Source organism: Mucor mucedo (genome assembly GCF_025094135.1).
Source record: "Mucor mucedo strain NRRL 3635 chromosome Unknown EV154scaffold_32, whole genome shotgun sequence".
Lineage (NCBI taxonomy): Eukaryota > Fungi > Mucoromycota > Mucoromycetes > Mucorales > Mucoraceae > Mucor > Mucor mucedo.
The window spans coordinates 177,828-197,426 of NW_026252316.1; the positions used below are offsets into that span (position 1 = coordinate 177,828).

General features: G+C 36.0%; 7 protein-coding genes across 7 annotated transcripts; 3 read left to right on the forward strand and 4 right to left on the reverse strand.

The window, feature by feature from the left end:
• Positions 1 to 7: 7 nt before the first annotated feature.
• Positions 8 to 2,121, reverse strand: EV154DRAFT_186003 (uncharacterized protein). The gene is made up of 5 exons (XM_051594265.1): positions 1,952 to 2,121; positions 1,772 to 1,854; positions 1,523 to 1,715; positions 194 to 1,463; positions 8 to 134 (listed from the first exon to the last, which is right to left on the reverse strand). The coding sequence occupies exons 1-4, from the start codon at positions 2,028 to 2,030 to the stop codon at positions 394 to 396; spliced, it is 1,425 nt and encodes a 474-aa protein (XP_051459053.1). The 5' UTR covers positions 2,031 to 2,121; the 3' UTR covers positions 8 to 134; positions 194 to 393.
• Positions 2,122 to 2,127: 6 nt separating this feature from the next.
• Positions 2,128 to 4,762, reverse strand: EV154DRAFT_441190 (protein transporter SEC23). The gene is made up of 5 exons (XM_051596950.1): positions 4,683 to 4,762; positions 4,437 to 4,618; positions 4,091 to 4,385; positions 2,300 to 4,029; positions 2,128 to 2,234 (listed from the first exon to the last, which is right to left on the reverse strand). Exons 1-5 carry the CDS (start codon positions 4,707 to 4,709, stop codon positions 2,210 to 2,212), a joined length of 2,259 nt encoding a protein of 752 aa, XP_051459054.1. The 5' UTR covers positions 4,710 to 4,762; the 3' UTR covers positions 2,128 to 2,209.
• Positions 4,763 to 4,805: 43 nt separating this feature from the next.
• On the reverse strand, positions 4,806 to 6,211 carry EV154DRAFT_185988 (serine/threonine-protein phosphatase PP1). Its single transcript, XM_051594264.1, has 3 exons — positions 5,932 to 6,211; positions 5,048 to 5,874; positions 4,806 to 4,994 (listed from the first exon to the last, which is right to left on the reverse strand). The coding sequence occupies exons 1-3, from the start codon at positions 5,984 to 5,986 to the stop codon at positions 4,902 to 4,904; spliced, it is 975 nt and encodes a 324-aa protein (XP_051459055.1). The 5' UTR covers positions 5,987 to 6,211; the 3' UTR covers positions 4,806 to 4,901.
• A 3,156-nt stretch (positions 6,212 to 9,367) lies between these two features.
• EV154DRAFT_504367 (uncharacterized protein) lies at positions 9,368 to 9,924 on the reverse strand. Its single transcript, XM_051601040.1, has one exon. It carries the CDS (start codon positions 9,611 to 9,613, stop codon positions 9,392 to 9,394), a length of 222 nt encoding a protein of 73 aa, XP_051459056.1. The 5' UTR covers positions 9,614 to 9,924; the 3' UTR covers positions 9,368 to 9,391.
• A 2,795-nt stretch (positions 9,925 to 12,719) lies between these two features.
• Positions 12,720 to 14,093, forward strand: EV154DRAFT_504368 (fatty acid hydroxylase superfamily-domain-containing protein). Its single transcript, XM_051601041.1, has 4 exons — positions 12,720 to 13,277; positions 13,335 to 13,576; positions 13,643 to 13,712; positions 13,775 to 14,093. Exons 1-4 carry the CDS (start codon positions 12,811 to 12,813, stop codon positions 13,917 to 13,919), a joined length of 924 nt encoding a protein of 307 aa, XP_051459057.1. The 5' UTR covers positions 12,720 to 12,810; the 3' UTR covers positions 13,920 to 14,093.
• Positions 14,094 to 14,145: 52 nt separating this feature from the next.
• On the forward strand, positions 14,146 to 15,507 carry EV154DRAFT_504373 (Cullin binding-domain-containing protein). The gene is made up of 8 exons (XM_051601042.1): positions 14,146 to 14,307; positions 14,382 to 14,391; positions 14,458 to 14,583; positions 14,662 to 14,756; positions 14,816 to 14,960; positions 15,023 to 15,097; positions 15,153 to 15,258; positions 15,314 to 15,507. Exons 1-8 carry the CDS (start codon positions 14,222 to 14,224, stop codon positions 15,358 to 15,360), a joined length of 690 nt encoding a protein of 229 aa, XP_051459058.1. The 5' UTR covers positions 14,146 to 14,221; the 3' UTR covers positions 15,361 to 15,507.
• Positions 15,508 to 15,881: 374 nt separating this feature from the next.
• Positions 15,882 to 19,420, forward strand: EV154DRAFT_601520 (uncharacterized protein; the record flags this gene model as incomplete). Its single annotated transcript, XM_051607232.1, has 3 exons — positions 15,882 to 16,062; positions 16,346 to 18,141; positions 18,391 to 19,420. The coding sequence occupies 3 exons, from the start codon at positions 15,882 to 15,884 to the stop codon at positions 19,261 to 19,263; spliced, it is 2,850 nt and encodes a 949-aa protein (XP_051459059.1). The 3' UTR covers positions 19,264 to 19,420.
• Positions 19,421 to 19,599: the final 179 nt, after the last annotated feature.

Here is a 19,599-nt window from a genome sequence, read left to right on the forward strand (position 1 = left end):
TTTTATTTAGTGAGAGAAAAGGGAGCAAAAAAAAACGACGAAAAAAAAAAAAAAAAAAAAAAAAAGAACAACTTTGCCCAGCAAGAGTTGGGGGAATCGTCTGGTAAGTTATAAGTTATCTAGTATGCAATATGCTGCAAGGAGAATAAAATGAGTAAATGATATACGTGAAGTAGCTACAAATCGAACTTACGTTGGCATCACAGTGAGCTCGAATGTTTTCAAAAACTTTGAGCATTTTACGTCTGGCACCTAATGCAGCAACCCCCTTTGCAATCAAATCAGCATCGTTCATGACAATGATGGTTTGCCAGTTGGTATCACTAAAAATAGTATTATATTTATGTAAGCGTAGACTCCTGAGCCAAGCAGGTATATCTATGTGTTTTGCAGTTAGTTTGTTTGCTGGAGGACATTGTGCTTATTTATACCTTTCAATAAGTCCATATCAATCACTTCGACAGCTTTTTTATCTTTGGTAGCTCTTGAATTGGGTGTCATGGAGGATCGGCGACGAGACATGTAGGATGCATCACTGTGATCACTTGCATATTCTTGTTCATCCAACGCAGTGGTGTTACTACTATTGTCAACAATAGGAGTGTTCATCAAATAAGCATAGTGATCTATTCCGGGAGGAGTTGGTTTACGGAATGAAGGAGTCTCCAAATCATTCAAGAATAAATCTTGGGTTGCTCGAATTAGTTCATCAGTTTCAGGCACCACAGGAATTCGGTTAAGATTAGCCCTTCTTCGGAATGGCTGTTGTTGCTGTTGTTGTTGCATGGCGTTGGTAAAGTCAATCAGGTCATTGTCCATTGCAGTACTGTCATTGGTGGTGTTGACAGTCGTGTTGTTAGCAGTGTTGTTAGTGTTAGTAGTGGCGGCGGCGGCGGGAGGTATAATTTGATGCTGTTGGCTCCAAACAGACTGAAATCCATTATTATTATTGTTAGACCGGTCTTGCGGGATGGACCAGTTGCTAATGTCTGCAGATTTAGGTCTTTCGATCTTACTAGTACGATCACCAATATGGCCAACACTACGACGGTTGGCATTGTTATTATTGGACCAGTTGGATGAGGTGGATGAAGCTGGAAAGAGTAAGTTGGTATCACCTTCAATCACAGAATGAGGTCTACCACTGTTGTTAAACATGGTACGTCCAGACGTACTTGTTCTATTCCCGTTGACTAATCTTCTACTGTTGGTAGTGTCGTCTAATAAAGGATTGACAAAGGATCGGTTATTGTTCAACAAGTCGTTACGTCCATTAAATAATCGAGTGTACTCTTCCGTATCACCGAGTGCAAAAGAATGACGATCCACAGACCGACGGTTGGTGGTCGTACTTTGAGGTCTACTCATCACTTGACCTGTCTTGTAAGGCAGTACTGACATTAAACGTTGGCTAGCCTCAAGCTCCGCCTTAGCCATTGCACCTGCTAAATGACTCTGCATATCTATAAAAAGTGATAAATTCAGTCTATATATTAATATTAAAATTACTATCGTAAGTTACCTCCGTCGGGATTGTTGGGTGTTAATAGAGAAAAGAGTGGATCTCTCTTTACCATCTGCTGAAGCAAGTTAATAAAGAATCTGGCTTGTACTTGAGTGGAGTGTTGAAGTAAAGTGTACATGGTAGCTGTTCTTTCGGCTTCAGTTAAATAGCAATACCATTGGTCTACGTGTTGCATCTCGTCTTTAAAGGTCTAACGAGTTCATTAGATGACGCGTTTCTTTATTGAAACTCTGCTTTGTCTTTTACCTGATCTAAAGTAGCGGATGCCATCTCGTCGAGATTGGTTTCGTATTTTTGCAAGTCTTCATACCAGTTACCGGCCATATCAGCTATTATAAAGTTTTTATTTTAAAGTTTTAGTATGTGCACTAGTCTCCTTTTGTTATCGTGTGAAGGCCAAAGCCTTTAATATATAAATATATTTACCTTCATTCATAAAACGACCTGGGTTGATAATCTCTGACATGGGCCTAACAGGCCGAGGTTTATATTCATTAGGAAGCATCAACCACTTTCCAAAGTTTGTTACTGTCCTGGTTTTCTGGGTTTATTTTTTCTTTTCTTTTTATAAAAAAAAAAAGAGAGAGAAAAAAGAAAGAGGAAGAAACAAACAAAGAGATAAAAAAATATTTTATTTTAAGCGGGAGTGAAAAAAAAAAATAGTAATAATGTGTATGTGATGATTTATGAACTACCAGTAACGGCAAGCCTAAAAAAGGAAAGACAAAAAAAGGGTTAGATAAATCATAACAATAACAAAAAAGAACTACTTACTTTTTCAAATGTTCCATAAAGACCTGTAGACTGACGTCATCGGTAAGTACAACAGCACCACCTGCAGTGTATTGAGTGCCGGAGGTGTGTGTGGTGGAAGGGTTTAACTTGGAAAGCAAGAAACGTGCTTGAGATCCACCTTGATCACATACAATATAACGAGGTACAGGGAATCTGTCTATAAGCAGGTCTTGTGCATCTAATATAGGGGTTTCTAATAACTGTTTGAAGTTTTCATAACCTTCTTGGTCTTGGTATCCTGCTTGACGCCACTGAGCAATTGTCTCACCGTGGAAGATTAAGATATGGAAGAAGGTGTCTAGTAATAATATAGTGTCAGGCTTGATCGAGACTGAATCCAACAAGACTGGTTGAGGTTCTGAATCAAAGGCATAACTGGTCAAAGTAGGCTGAATCATAATAAGTGAATTATCCACTCCTTCTCGGTTTAACACATGTCTATAGAATGCTGTTTCATCGGGTGAGTTGTTAAACACTTGCAAGAACTGAGATCGTCTTAAGTGGAACATAAATTGAGGATAAATTGAAAAGTTTTCTGATAAACGTAATGAATGTGCATCATCTTTACGGTAATCTGCGAATCGCTGACATAATCGAATCAACATGCGATCTAACCAACGTAATACATCAGGTCCATCATCCACCTCTCCCTTAAATACTGCAATACGTGCCATCAATACAGCTGCAGTCTCTTGATCAAAAGAGTTTGCAATTTCAGGACTCTGTCCTTCGGCAAAGTTTCGAGCTACAGTCGTCACACGAAGTCTGTATTGTCCACTTGAGTGTTGATAATGTGTAGTGAATTGGATCAAACCACGGGATCCAGGTGTAAAAGGTGTAGGCTGGTTAGCTACCTCGAAATAAATGGCATTTGTGTTATGAGGTGTCAGTGTACTCATCTTCCATGAGGTGGTACCACCAATACCGATTTCTATGTCACCTACATTGGTTGACTTTTTATTGTTGCTGATACCATGTCCAATCATACCAGAAACCTTTAACTCTCTTGTAGTTTGAACATCGATCGTCACATTAAAGCCCATCATTAGGTGACCATTGGAGTCCTTTTGGAACAAGTGATGGAAACTTTGCTTGAAGATGGCAGTCGTAAATGAATCTGACAAGACCATCACACCATTGGTTTGATTGACCATAGATCTCATTTCTAATAGACCAATTTGATCCAAACAACCAGCAAAGATATCAATAGTATGACCATTGGTAGAAGCACGTTTAGCTAAAGCATCATAAAACTTGACAGCCTTCTTGTACCATTTAGCTGTTTCCTTTTCAATGTTATGATGAGTACGGATAGATTCTCTTAATTCACTGCTGACAATTTGACCAGGACCATCTGTAGCAGCACCACCACTGAATAACATGATACGAGCACCTGTATTAGGGAAAGCAGACTCCAATAAGCCTACAGCAACGCTCGTAGCAACACCGGTGCAACGAATGGGACGTTTATCATCAGCAACAGGCCATGGATCTTTTTGAAGGTTCTCCAATATAGAAGTCAAGACAAATTCACAATCCTTGACGGGCAATAAGAAACGATTAGCAGCCATGGTGGGACCACCGTTGGGTCTGACAGCGTTTGCAGTTAAACCCAGCATTTCTTGAATTTGTTTACCATTGTATTCCTTTGTACCACGAAACACAAATGACTTTGGACAGTCAGCAAAACCAAGCTCATGGACTTGCGTCTATAAATAAATAAACAATGAATAATCAAAAATAAATAAACAATCAAAATATCATTGTTACCATAGTACCAAACGTAATCAACCCAACCCAAGCATACTCAGGTAATAAACTGAGACTGACAATCAAAGCTTCTTTCAATGCTTTCAAGTCTTCTTCCTCAAGACAAGTGTCGACTACAAATAAAAAGATAGGAGGAATTTGAGCAGCCCTGTTTAAATTGTATTCGATGGTAGTGTATCTAGGTAGTAATTCGGAAGGCAAGTTCTCGTTGGAGATATCCTTATAATGAGGTGGAAAAGGGTTTCGCTGCAAACAGAATGGACAGATCCAAAGTTTAGCACGTACATCTGTTTGACTGTTATATCGTTAATGCATGAATGTCAATTTTTTTTTTTTAAGGTTTTACCAGTAAGGATTCAAGACCGCACGACAAGGGGGTTTACAATGAACGGGTTCATACCAGATAGGATTTACATTGAAATCTTCACGTTCTTTCAAAGGTGTGTACAGACAAGAGATGGGTACAACCGTCTTGTTGGCCTCAATGCGTGATGAAGGCCATGCGTTCCAAGAGAAACGAATACCGTCCTGCAAAGAGGAAAAGACATTAGAAAACCTACCGACTAATGCCATTTGCTTTCTAGTTTTTTACCTGTTCTTCAATGGCGTCAAAGTTCATGATGATGAAAAGAAAGTGTAAAAAAAAGGAACACAAAAAAAAAGAAAAAGAAATACGTGGCAAACTATGTAAATAATTCTGTGTTTAAATTCTGTGCAACAATGATTGATTGTATGTTTTTTTTTGTTCTTTAATAAAGACGAGTGATAGAGAGAGGGGGTGTAAAATATGTAATAAAAAAAAAGAAGGGAATTATGAAGAACCATTCTTCTTCTTTCCTCTTGGTGCGTTTTTGTTGCCAGCATAACTACCGTATTTTGCTCTTTTTTCTGCGGGTTTAAGAATCTACAAGTTTGTTAGTAACAAAGAAAAAAACATAATGAAACATGTAAAAATACCTGGAATGAGCACATTAAAGAATCATCGACACTCATCATGGCACCAGCATTATCGAATTCACCACAGTAATTAGGAGCAGAGAAAATAGTGACTAATTGACGCTTTGAAAAGAATTCATAACCATCTTCAACAACTTGATGCGCTCTACAGATAAGATCGATATCATGCTTTTGTAAGAATCTGGATACAATATCAGGGCCAAATGTAAATGAGACACCACGATCATTTTCACTCCAGCCGTTGATATCTTTATCTGGATCAGACCATAAGAGATCACAGAGAAGACCAGTGTCAGGTACATCAGTAGGTCTCATAACTCTGCGGATTTGTTCAAAGCTTTGGAGATCAGGAGAAAGACCACCATGCATACAAAAGATCTTTTCGTCAACCAAAGCAGCAATAGGTAAACAGTTGAAACAATCTGTGAAAGTCTTCCATAATTTGATGTTGTATCTTCTCTTACATTCGTCATAGAAACCATAAATACGGTTAATACTGGCACATTCATGGTTACCACGGAGAATAAAGAAATTTTCGGGATACTTGATCTTGTAAGCTAATAATAAACAGATCGTTTCTAATGATTGCTTTCCTCTATCAACATAATCACCCATGAACAAATAATTCGACTCGGGAGGAAATCCACCGTATTCAAACAATCTTAACAAATCATAGTATTGACCATGAATATCACCACAAATCTTAATAGGCGCTTCCAAGTCCAAAAGGATAGGTTGGCTCATAAAGATCTCACGAGCATGTAAACAAAGGTATCGAATTTCATGTTCACCCAACTGAACCTGCTTACCAGGACGATTTCCTCTGACTGTTATCAAAAATACATAAGATTACAGCTGCTTCTTATCAAACTGTATAAGCTTACCTTCTAACAAACGTTCAATAATTGAATCCACATTAACTTCGGTATTATCAGCCATAACTCTATTCAAATAATTAATAAATTAAACACTGTGTCTTACTGCCCCCTTGCTCTAAAAAAAAAAAAAGAAAAAGCGCGTTTTTGGAAAATGTCGAGTCTACGTTGCTGACCAAACTGCTTCATTTATCTAATCTGTCTTGATGACTATCCATCTTGTTCAACAACTTGCAAGGAAATCGAAATCCCAACCTGTTGGTTCCGATTATATTTCAATCTCGTTTTTTTAATCTCGAGCCCCCAAACGAACAAGCCAAAACAAAAGTTGTCACAAAGAAGGGAGCTCACCTATAGTCCTTTTCCTTTGCTTTCTTCCTCTGGATGCAGTGTTGACTTTGGCTTGAGTGAATCATCTTTTGGGTTACAAGCCATTTCCAAAGCGAAATCTTTTTTTTTTTTCACAAGGGGTGCTTCATCTTTTTTATATATTCTTTTCTTTGATTCCTAATGCACTAGGTTAAGTCACTTACTAATTTATTATTTTGATTATCTTGTTTATTCTTCTTTTTTTTTGTGAAAGTCGGGTTTAGATGTAAGGTTATTTTTTTTTCCTCTAAATAATAATAAAAAAAAAAAGAAGATAGACTATTTTCAACAAAAAAAAAAAAAAAAAAAAAAAAAGGACACCAATATAGTCTCATAAACAGTCACTTTGAGGATCATTGTTACTGGGTTTACCATCTCTTTTCCCTCGACTTACCGCTGCAACCTTAGTTACCTTTGATAGTCGTGTCAATGATAGTCATTAATCAGTATATGAAGCTAGCTTTACGTCGTATGAAAGTTTTTCAATCAGTTTAAAATGAGAAAATGCTTCTGTATCCAACGAGCAATTGATTGAAAACGAGAGGGTTTCGTTGCTTATGTATTCATACTGCGCAACCCGTTCTATCCAGCCCATGGTACCGTCAACAAACTCAGTTTTATGTACCATCCAATCAAGTGCGTTTATCAACAAAGATAGATTGACCTATCCAACCTAATGAATGAAATTATTTTTGTATTTATACAATACATCAAAATGAACCTACTTTCTACCACTATCTCCTCCATAGGATCAATTTGTTAAAAATGGGATCGATGGTTTAAAGCCTGGACATAAACCAAAAAGCGACTAAATCATCATATCAGCTACATACATAGTCTGACTAAATATATTGAAGCCGTAATTAGCTGAAGTTGCACTACCTAACATAGTATAGATCACAATTAAATATAAATGATACCAACCAGTGTATTCTATTTTTTGACACAGCGGCTTCAAAGGGAGCTGTCGTTGCATAAGATATCAAATAAGCAATGGACGCTGAATGAAGGGATAGTTTTCTCAGATGTCTGATGTCAAGTCAAATAGGTATCCATTAATGTATAGACTATTTTTATTACACACTTATCAGTCGTATAACTATATTAATATATATGTAAGTGAACTATTTACAATAATAGCTATGTTATTCTCTCGATGGGTAACTAATCGATTAAGAGAACCACTTAATATTGAGTTTCTCTTGCTTATATTCATGATTTGATAGGAAAGGGGTTTCTTACATTAAATTAAGACATAAACTCACATACATCTGTCATTTATATATAATTTAGCTGACCATGCAATATTTTATATAATAAAGTATGTACTCATAGTAGGAGAAGTTGTATAGCAGTGTATGTGTGTTTATATGCAACATTAAATGTTAGTTTTTTTTATATAATTTACTAATTTAAACGACTTACTTCTTTAATCTTGTATGAATCGTACCTAAATATGACATGCTGTCGTCAATGAATACTTTGTCCTCAAATTTTAACTCGTGTGGCAAAGTACATAATACATAACTACATAAATTACACCTACTAATGACTGCAGCCAACGTGCTCACAATCGTAAAATAGAGTAGAGTACATGATAACATTTCAGCTAAGGTGGCTGATGTCTGCAGCGGTTGCATTAAAACTCACACTAAATTGATAGCTACCACGAGAACTAAGCTTTAGTGGACTCTTGGTGCACTTTTTTAAGCCGGTGTACTCTGAGTGTACTTTTTTAAGCTGGTGTACTTTTTCTTGGTTATCGTATTATTGGCGTGCTTTTGTTACGTTCATTATTTATTTGCCGATTCGAGTGGGTTTACATGTGCTAAGGCGTATAAAATGTTTGCATCATTGTGTATAGACTAAATCATTTCTGTACCTCTGACAAATATTCCAAGTCTGTTTATCAATCGGTCAGTTTTTTTTTTTTTTTGTTCTTTTTTAAAAATACAGATGCTGAGACCAGTGATATGCACCGGAATAAAATAACTGAATCTTTAATTTTTTCATAAGAAATCATCCAGATACTAGAATAACTTATGTTTATGCGAATTCTTTTCAGTAGGAATCGCTTAACGTCCTTAATCGAACTCTTCCAAAAATTGGTTGATATTTTTTTTAACTAAAATCCTGGTTATGTTTTACAATCTTAGTATCATCTTCAGAGATAAATACTAAATGGTCAACTCAGTTATCATTTTATTTGAGAAAAGATGTTTAGCAGTGGATCTTCTAAAGAAAGTATTGAAGATACATAAATGAAAACACAAAATAGATATTTAACAAAAATTAAAGCGGAAAAACGTGATATGTTTCTCTTTGCTAATTTACCTGTCAGAGATGATGTCTTTAGTCCATTTGATCACATAATTACATGTACTATATCTCATAACTCTTATATTGCCTTACCTATCTCATTTATTGGCGTCTGATGTTCCGCTAATCGACTCGATAGAAACTATTTACTTCAAAATCTCATCATTATTTTTCTACGTAGCCCTTTTAATGATACTTATATTCAATATATGATAATAAACCAATTTTAACAGAAATAATAATAAAAAGAAGAAAACGATAAATGTTATCTGTAATTAAAAAAATAATTTATATGCTCTGTCTTGAATACCATTATCGAACTGCTATAAAACCTTTTCTTCGCGATCAGTTCTGATCAGTATAGGACATATGCTGGAGTTTAATTTATACTTGCTAAATTTGACACCGGTATCAGCATGAGCTTCAACGACGTTACCAACTTCAACGGAGGAAACAATCAACAAATTTAAGGTAGTAGTACCAATAATCAGCTTTATATCATATACTCAAAGTTATATCAAACCCGGTAAAATAAACAAAACTTGCTGCGCCAGACACATCCACCTTGTTACAGTAAGCATTACCATAAAAAGTGTCTACACAAATAAGGAATCTCGGCCCCCCATCTGACTTGAGATATATATTACAACTGATCTCCTCTGGTTCGTTCGGCAAAGAGAATTCTGATGATTCAGAGTGTGAATCAGCATTATTACTGCGCGAATATACTTCAGATGTGAATACAAAACTTGAAAGTGTGGCCTATCGATCCTTTAGAATCTCAAGATTTGAGGCTAGAGGTGCCAGAAAAGTTACCACATGTCAGAAGGGTAAAATAGCTGTCTTGGATTATTGCCCCGTTAAAAATTGAAGGTACAAGTGATAGTAGTTGAAGATTTTGTCTGTAGTCAAAATTAAGAACATTCAAAATATCCTTTCCTATCATCTTGTGTGGGCCCAACTTGTTTAATAAACTTGACACAGCAGAGTTCCTTATCGACATTTGAAATACCGCTTCATTGTTACTTTGACCTTGGTTCTTGCTGTTGTCGTTGGTTGTGAGGAGCTTGGATGTATCTTCAGTGCTAAATGATATTCTGCTTGGGATTACACTAGTAACGAGATCAGACTTGAAGGGAATGGAGCTTGACAACTTCAAAGCTGCTTCATTCGAAAATAGACACTGTCTATATTAACCACATCTTCAGATTGTTGCTTAAAAAATTCCAACTTAACAGGTTGGCATTTTCCCAACATGGCGTACTGCATGGCTTGATTACTGTCAAAATTGGCATGTAACAGAGCACTTTTGGATCCTTCCACAAACGTAAATAGGGGTGCCAAACATTAAAAAAATCATTTCCTTAATTTTTAAGAAAAATTCCCGGGAATTTCTTCCCAGCCAAATTCCCTAAACTTTGTGGGAACGATTTTTTGGGCAAGAAAATTCATGCCAGAGATATCTCAAGCCACCATCAGATACACACCGACTGAGGTTTCTAAATTTTAATGGTTTTAGGTTTGTAAATTGAGATTGCCGATCAGGACCATGTCTAGACCTCCGTATTTTTTTTTAACCGTATTTTTTTTATACCACTCACAGCAATTCTGGCTAAGACCAGCAGGCCAGTATGATTAAACATATTTACAGTGCAACACCTGTAATTCACAGTCTTTGAGTTCCAAAACTCAAGAACCCTACCCAGGAGGTCGCCCTCCTATAGCACAGACTAGCTGCGGCCACAATACCGCAATAATATCTTTTTTCATTTTAGCGTCTTTTGAAAGAAACTAGAGTCAGTACTAACTAACCTTTTTACGTTATCCAATAATTTCATACGATAGAAGAAATATGTTAAGGGAAAAGAAAAGGAGAAGAATAAAGTGCGGGAACCAGCTTTATTTGTAGACTGATATACAAGAGCTTATGTCAGAATGTTTTTCATCATCCATAATGTTTGGGCCTTTACTTAAAATAGAAACATTGGCAAAATCCCCTAAGCAAGCTAGAACATGGTAGTCATATAAATGCGTTCCAGTAGTAGCTTGTAATGACAGTGAAGCAGATTTTATAGAAAACAGAAATCGAGCATGTCGATCGACGTAAAGACTTATGTGTAGACCATCACGTGATTCTAAAAAATACGTTTGAAGAAAATACGGTGTTCTAGACATTTTCCCTGCGGCCCTCTCGTGTGATTTAGTTTTTCTTTTTTTTGCCGTTCGGTACTTACAGTCACCCTCTCCCAAGTGTATGTTAAATCATTAAATGCTAACAAAGGTGTGTGTTTTTTTGCCGTTCAGGACTCACAGCCCCTCTCTAAACTCATTTGTCAGTTTTTATTGTGACTGTGAACCTTAAAATGATGACACTTTTAAGCCCTTTGCAGTAAGTTGAAATAGTCGATTAGCACAAGTATCAATACGAGACAGAAAAACGATGAACTTTATTAAAAATAGGATAAAACCTGATATTCAAACCAGGCTCGGAACTTCAAATAAAGAAGTCCCAAGTATATGTATATTATACTTCAACTACAACATAAGTATTTGCTGGGCATTGTCGTTGTTTTGCATGGAGAACAAAAATAAAGTAACACCAAAAGTGGTACTACTAGAACTTGGATACCACTTTATTATGGACGAAAAAATAAATTACGTATGATGGTCTGTGAGAAAAGACTATGGATATTTATATGAAGGACTTGATAGTTTTAGGGATATTATTAAGCGCCTTATTGGATCATGATGTAATAACCTGGTAATAGCTAATAATCAACATGTTTTTAACTTTGGCCCTACCGGACTACGTATATAAATATTAGTCAGAGGGATCAACAGTAATAAAACATCAAATGACAAGAGTAATATTTGTGCTTAGGATCTATTAATATTCTATAGTCCAGGCTTATTCGATTGTGCCTTGTGTACAGACTTCAACGGTAGGATGAGAACAAGCGGGGTACTGTGTGATTCATGATTAATTTTTATATTACTATCCATCCTTAATGTGATATGACAATTAACTTTATCATTATATCTATGATTTCCTCAACACTATCCAGCTCCCTGTTGAAGATTGGGCCTGTTGTTCTTGTGCTATCAATTGCTCTAGTTGCATAATTCTCTGCTAAGTCTTCGGAACTCATAATTGCGGTGCTGACCGAGCGAAAAAGAAGATCAATTGTTACATGATAGTATTGGTTTAATTTTATTTGTATTTTTCGCTGGCTTTAAATAAAGATATAATGCACAATCATATTTCTTATTTTGTATTCGAGTGTCTCAAGCAATTCTAGTAGAATTTATTCGACACTTGAATTAATTTTAAAAATGCAAAAATAAAAAAAATGTGTGTGGAAAGTCAAAAAAGTGGGCAATTTTTTCCCCAGCTTGTGCAAATAATTTCTGAAAATAGTGTACTCCAATCCTCTAAAACAGAGGAAATTTTCAGCCACAGATTGATTAATTGTAGATTGGGGCTTACGGTGCGTTTCAACTGAGATTCAAAAAGTGTTCCGAATTAAGATTGAATTTGAATGGCCATTTTTATATTCAGAGTATTACCACGAGGCTCAAAGAATGTCTGATTTCGTGACTAAAGGCACTGCAAGAAAAGGCTTTTTTGTTTTGTTTTGATTTTTACTTCCATATCCTTCCTTGAGCGTGATGTCATTGTGTAACTATTTTCGGTGACATTTTTAGATAAAAATAGCCCCGGTCAATCACGTACGCATTGATGAAATTCATCATCTCGGGCCGTTTTACCCAACACAAAAAATAATAAAAACGAAAGGTTTCTCATGTGCTATAATGTGGTAAGATGTCAAAAAGTAAAAACCATCAGCCGAAATAATGCTTTCGTCGACCGGGTATTTCTACTCCCGTCGGATGATCTTTGGGCTAAAAGTAATACAGATAAAAAATAGAGTACAATGACATTATTCTGTTTCTTTTCTGTGATTTCTGTAAAAACATCATTACATCATGCTGCGCAAAGTGGAATGAAATTAAGCCATGTCATTGCTCTTTCATGTCCTAGTTTGACAATGAAAAACTGTAAAATTAAAAATCACATTTTTTTTTTTACCTTCCGCATGGGAATTTTGCCGAGAATTCCGGGTTTTTATGAGACCATAATTTTTTTTTTTATTTGTTTCTTTTTCTTCTCTTTCTTCTTCAATAACAAAATAATATACTATGAATTCAACACATGTAAAAAAAAGCTCAAGCTTCCAAGACTCGATTCCCTTTGATCCATGGTCGTATGAGTTATTGGCGCTGTGGTTACCTATTGCAACATATTGGATCCAATGTAGCTTTTATGAAATTTTAATGAGACTTGAAATACCATTTTTTGAACAATATCGCATCCACTCACCAGAAGATCGACAAAAAAGAAACAGAGTTGCATTTGGAAAAGTACTAGTGATGGTAGCACTTCAGCATGTGGTTCAGATTGTATTAGGACTTGGTTTAATGAAGAGTATTGATCCTTTAGCCAGTGAAATTAAACATCAAAATGCCATCAACAGACATACAAGCTCCATTCTTTTAGCTTTCATCAATTTGGGCTATCCTCAAACCTCTGCTTTCCGTATTGCAAACTATATCGCTGTAAATTATGAAAATTATGTCTTACCCTGTCTCCAGTTCTTTATCGCCATGTAAGTCTTTTGTTATTGTTATTGTTATTGTCGTTTTCTAATATGTTTATTGTACAGGGTTATTGTCGATACACATCAATATGTTCTTCATCGTTTAGCTCACTCTTATTCTTTTGCATACAAATATATGCATTCTCACCATCACCGTCTTAATGTACCTTATGCATTCGGTGCCCTGTACAATCATCCTTTAGAAGGGTTTTTATTAGACACGTGTGGGGCTGCAATTGCATTTGAGGTTACAGCCATGTCACCTTGTCTGGGCATGTATTTCTTTTTATTTTCCACTGTTAAAACAGGTAATCGTTTATATCGGATGTGTGTGTTATTTCGTTGCTAAGCAATATGTTTATTTTTTAATGTAGTAAATGATCATTGTGGTTACTCGTTCCCTTGGGACCCATTAACTGTGATGTTTGGAAACAATGTCAATTAGTAAGTATTCTGTTTTGTACGTGGTAGTACCATAATAACGGATAATTAATTTTTCCCTCCAGTCATGATCTTCATCATCAAGCCCATGGTATTAAAACTAATTTCGCCCAACCCTTCTTTACTTTTTGGGACACCCTTTTACATACTGAATATAGTCAAGTAATGAAGGCAAAGGCCGAGGCCAAAGCCTTAAAGAAACTACACTAATCTCAACCTTTATACTGTTTATTCACCTCCACTTACTTTTTACTACTTACTCTTTACCTTAATTCGCTGCATTCCTCCCTTACCTCATACATTTACTTTTCTCTAAATCAAACCCCCTCATCTGTACATCTCCCTTTTCCTATTTTATTTTACAATAAACTTTATTGAAACTCATTTTTTTTTTTTTTTTTTTTTTTTTTTTTTTGGATTGTTTGGTGACTGTTCTCTTGGATTACTTCGGCTTTTGCATTTTTTGGTGTGGTCAAACTGTATTCTTTTTTTTTCGTCTACTCTTTATTAAAATGCCACCAAAGCGGAAGCAACCAGCTTCATTAACTACTAGTACTCTGGTGCCAAGACATATAAAAAGTGCTAAAAAGAAGATGGCGTAAGTGAAATATCAACAACCTTTTGCAATGAGACATTTTTTTTTCAAAGCTAATTCTCTGTTATGTTCTTTAGTACGGCACAGGTATACATATACACATAGCTCAACAGACTAATTAACTGGACTAACAAAATAGCTGTACATTTTCAGTCAAAATATGAAGCCGAAGGGTGTAGAAAATGGTTCGATAAATATGCAGATAAGGACAATCGAGACTTGATAGGACCGGATGGCTGTCAATCCTTCTTTTCGGATATTGGTATATCGTTGGAAAGTGTACGATAATACAATGACCAACGAAAGAAAAAATGATGATCTGATAGTGTCAATTTTTTTTATTTTTTTTGTATACAGATTCAGCCTCTTATCATTGGCTACAAAATGAAATCGAGTAGAATGGGTTATATCACCTGGGACGAATGGTTTGACGTAATAAAACCGAACATATGGTATATTAAATTTCACTTTTTATAGACTTGATTGTCATGCTCATACATTTATTTAAAAGCAATATGGAAAATGATGGCAAACTCAAGGCTGTGGTCGATCAGTGGGAGGAGTCAGTCTTGAATGATCCAGAAGAATACATGCAGTTTTATTTATTTACATTTAATTATGCAAAAACAACAGGACAGAAGAGTATGGATGTAGAGGTAATTCATATACTGCGTGTGTCTGCATATACGGTTGGGATAACATTTTTTTGTTAATATAGACTGCAATTGCGTTCTGGCAGATTATGTTACAAGACAAATACCCAATTGTGAAATCATTTATTCAGTTTCTTCAAGTAATATTAACAGCAACGATGTGTATGAGTACGACTATAACATGCTTTTCTGTAGGAAGCTCACCCAGTAAAAGTGATTAATAAGGATCAATGGTCAAATATGCTATATTTCTGCCAGTCCGTACCAGAGAACCTCCAAAATTACGATAATACTTCATCATGTAAGTCTTACAAAACATCGTCATTGTGTGGTCATAGATACTAAACGATCTTAAGGGCCCGTCTTATTCGATGATTATGTAGAATGGAGACAATCCTTGTAAATATGTAACAAACATCCACTAGTATACAAATTCAAAATAAAAAGCAAGTAATACACAGCGTGTGGTTTTTTTAAAAAAAAGAAAAAAGCGAGTAATATTTACGCGACTCGCATTTTTTTTTATCACACAATGACATTTACTCCGATAGTAACCTGTAGTCAAATTGTTTGCCTGGTCATGTTATATGATTTCCAAGAGTATCCGGGTGATATGACACAGGAGGTTTGAGACCAGTTTCTTAGAAACACTAAGGAGAAGATTGTGTAGTCAAAATTCTCGGAGGGATGACTTTAACAGATGCAGATGCACCCTGACAATTGCTTATAAACTTACTGGCCCTGAATAAAACCAAATTTGTGGCCCGAAAGAGAATACAGCATGTGGCCTTAACAAAGACCGTACGTTGTTCAACTAAGAAATGTTATTATTATACAGGTTTAACAAAAGTTGTGAGGTATCAGCTAAAGCCTCTAAATGGATTAGAGGAGATACAATCCAAAGTTCTAACACCCATGACAGTAATGGCTGAAACGTGGCATAAACATTTTGAGCATTGTCGTACATTGTATGGTTTCTATGACTACACTATCGGGCAATTTCCTTTCAAACTGTGTTACGGTCAAAAAGCTCTAGAATTTCTGGTGAATGGAGCTCTGAAATGCAATAATAGACCACTAGAAGAAGAAGAAGAAGAAGAAGAAGGTAAGAGCAGAGACAAGTTGTGGAAAAGTAAAAATGTTTCAATGCTGATGTTGAATAACTTGGTTATCAAACCATTAATATGATTATAATTATTTTCTGTCTGATTTACCTGAAAAAGTTTCATTGCATCCATAAATGTCACCTTTTTAGTGAGAAAACTGTAAATGCAAGTCTATGATTTTAATTCATCGCTCTCCGAAAAAAAAAAATGACTGGCCCAGCCCTGGTTTAAAGGCCTAAAAAAACGTTAAGCTTTCTTTTTATTTATTTTTGCTGTTCCTAGAAATGCTTCGTCTATTAAAGACTTGTTCAAGTAATGGACTGTTTCAACGCAGATTAACAACCGCTACAATCAACCCTCTTGTCTCCAAATACCAACAACAGCTTGCCAAAAACGAAAAGGCAGCGTGGCAGACCTATCTAGATTTAAAGAGCACTGACACACTTATGACAGAATTAAGCAGAGAAGATTTTTTGAAGCTTCGTACTAATTTATGGTCCCTTAAAAAAGAGAATTGGGGAACAGAAGACCGTATTATTCAAGTACTCGAAGACATGAAGTCGGTGGGACATGCTTGGACCATTTCCGAATACAATGAATATTTTATTGCCAAATTTTTTCAAGCACAATACAATGACATTATGTCACTTTACAAGACTGATCTGGTTTCTTCTCACCTGAAACTCAGTGTTGGCTCTTTCAATGTGATTTTAGCCACCCATGTTCAGTTGGGCCAACTGGATCAAGCTATTCAATTCGTCAAGGAAGCCAACAGTAAATGGGACGTTGTACCAAACATTCGTGATTTCGATCGTACCATGAATCGTTGCATGTCCAAGAATTCGGTGGTTGTAAACAAGGCCAAAGAATTGATTAAACAATATGGACTTTCCAGCACAAAAGTACTGAACACGAATTTGCTTTATATGTTTAAAGAGAAGCGATCGTCCGAAATCAAGTGGATCATGGAAGGACAAAAAAATAAGAAACTCGACATTACAACCTACAATATATTGATCAAGGGATACTGCGATGCACGACTGACACGTGATGCCAGTGAAGTATATACCGAGATGAAGAGACAGAATGTGAAGCCTAATAATTATATTTGTTCAAGTATGCTGGGTATATTTGCGCATACACGAGATGTGGTATCAGCTGAGGAATTGGTGCGAAATACAATTTTGGGTGGACATAAAGCGGACGAAGTAGTATATAATCAACTTATTAAAGTGTACTTTAAAGCAAGACAACCACAGAAAGCATTTCAAGCGTTCCAAGAAGTCCAGAACAATCCGAACTTACAAGTGAATGATGTCATATTAAACACAATGATTGATGGATTAGTAATTAATCGAGAAGTGCGAATTGCAGGATTGTTGTACGATTCCATGATCAAGTCACAGTTCAAACCAGACATGATTACATTCAACACCATGTTGAAGGGATACATTAAGGCTAATGAGATGGAGTCAGCAATGAAGATTATATCAGACATGTTTAAATATAACATGGAACCGGATACGGTGACTTATACAATTTTGATTGACTCAATGTTTGTGACGAGACAACCGAAATCAACAGAGGAAATTCTTCAGTATATCGACCAAATGAAGATTAAGCCCAACGTGTTTACGTATAATGCGATAATGAATAATTGGATTAAACAACGGTGTATGGAAAAAGCAGAGAGCACACTTGGGTTGATGATAAAGAACGGCATTAAACCTACTGTTCATACATTTACAAATTTGATTCAAGGATATACAGAGGAGCATGATTTGAATAAGGCAATGGAAACATATAAAAAGCTGATGCGCAGTGGTATTCAACCTGATAGAGCGACATTTAACTTTATGATTGTTGGATTTTTAAATGCTGACCGATTAAATGATGCATATGCCTGTTTAGAACATATGAAATCCAGTAATTTAAGCCCAACAAAGGACACTTGGAGATTGATTTTGCAAGAATGTTCAAGCAAGAAGGATTGGGTTATTGGCAAACAAGTCATTAATTTAATTGACGCTAGTGATTTTGAGATCAAGAATGAATCACTCAAGCGTACCTATACCATAGTAAAAAGTCATTGTGTATAATAAATTACCTTTTGGCGTGCCCCTTGTTATTTATTTTTTCCCAGGAGAGATAGTGTTTATCGGCGCCCCTCCCCTCACCCACCCCTCACCCACCCCTTTCCTCTTCCCCCCCTTTTTTTTATTATTATTATTTATATATATATTTATTTTTCTTTCTTTCTTCTTTTTTTTTTCTTTTTCCTGTTACTCATTTATACATAATTACACACATACCTTCTAATGACAAAGGGTTTATTACAGTTGCCTAATGAACTACTGCTTTACCTATTCCGAAACTTTCTAGACCTGGCAGACCTGTGGAGTTTATATCAGACCAATAGCGAGCTTCGAATTTTTTCATCGACAGTGATTGCAAGCACATGGAAAATTGATACGAATGGACGAGGAAATGATATCACAATGAAGATGCAGTGTCGTACTGCTTTAATATCACTTGGTGTGCTGGCATCTCAACAATCTATGGGAAATGACATTGTGTTTTTTTTGACAGGATCATCATGTACTGCTGGTGATTTAATCAACAGAGAGAGCCAGTTACACCTACAAATCATTCAAGGGATATCATCCTATAAACACAAGTATGTATTAATCGAAGATATCGATATTCGTAATAGGATCAGAACTGCGGTGGATGTTGTCTTTCATCACGCTGTCTTTGTATCTGCCATCCATAAGTCACACGATGGAGGTGCATTAGCTGCCATTCTGGTCAGACTCTTGTCCAAACTGGATGTTGCCTTTCCTTCGTATTGTAGAGAAATCACATACACACTGGCGGATAATATAAAGGCCTTTTTGGAATATACAGGTTATAAAATTATGGCTTCCACCACAAATACAAACATAACTCTAGATAGTATATTTGCTTGCTTCGATCTAATGGGTGCAGCATTTGTAGGTAAAATCTTGAGTGATAGTCATGTTGATTGCGCCGTACAACGTACCTGTGAACTATTATCAAATCATGTCTCCTTTAAAAAGAAGCTGTTGATTCATCTCTTAGAACATTGGCTAACTGTGAAACGTGAAGTCGGTTCTGGTGAATTGTGTAGATACATTCGTTTGGAAATTGAAAAATGTGACGCAGGATTTATTAATTAAAAAGAAGATTAAATTATACAAAAAAATTATAAGAGAGAGAAAGAGAAAGAGAAAGAGAGAGAAAGAGAGAAAGAGAGAAAGAAAGAGAGAGAGAGAGAAAGAAAGAGAAAGATAGAGAGAGATAGAGAGAGATAGAGATAGAGATAGAGAAAAGGATTTAAGACCAATGTTGCTGTTGTTGTTGCTGTTGCTGTTGTTGATGTTGATGTTGATGTTGATGTTGATGTTGCTGTTGCTGTTGTTGTTGCTGTTGTTGCTGTTGTTGTTGCTGTTGGTGGTGATGGTGATGGTGATGATGTTGTTGCTGTTGGTGGTGTTGCTGATGCTGCTGCTGCT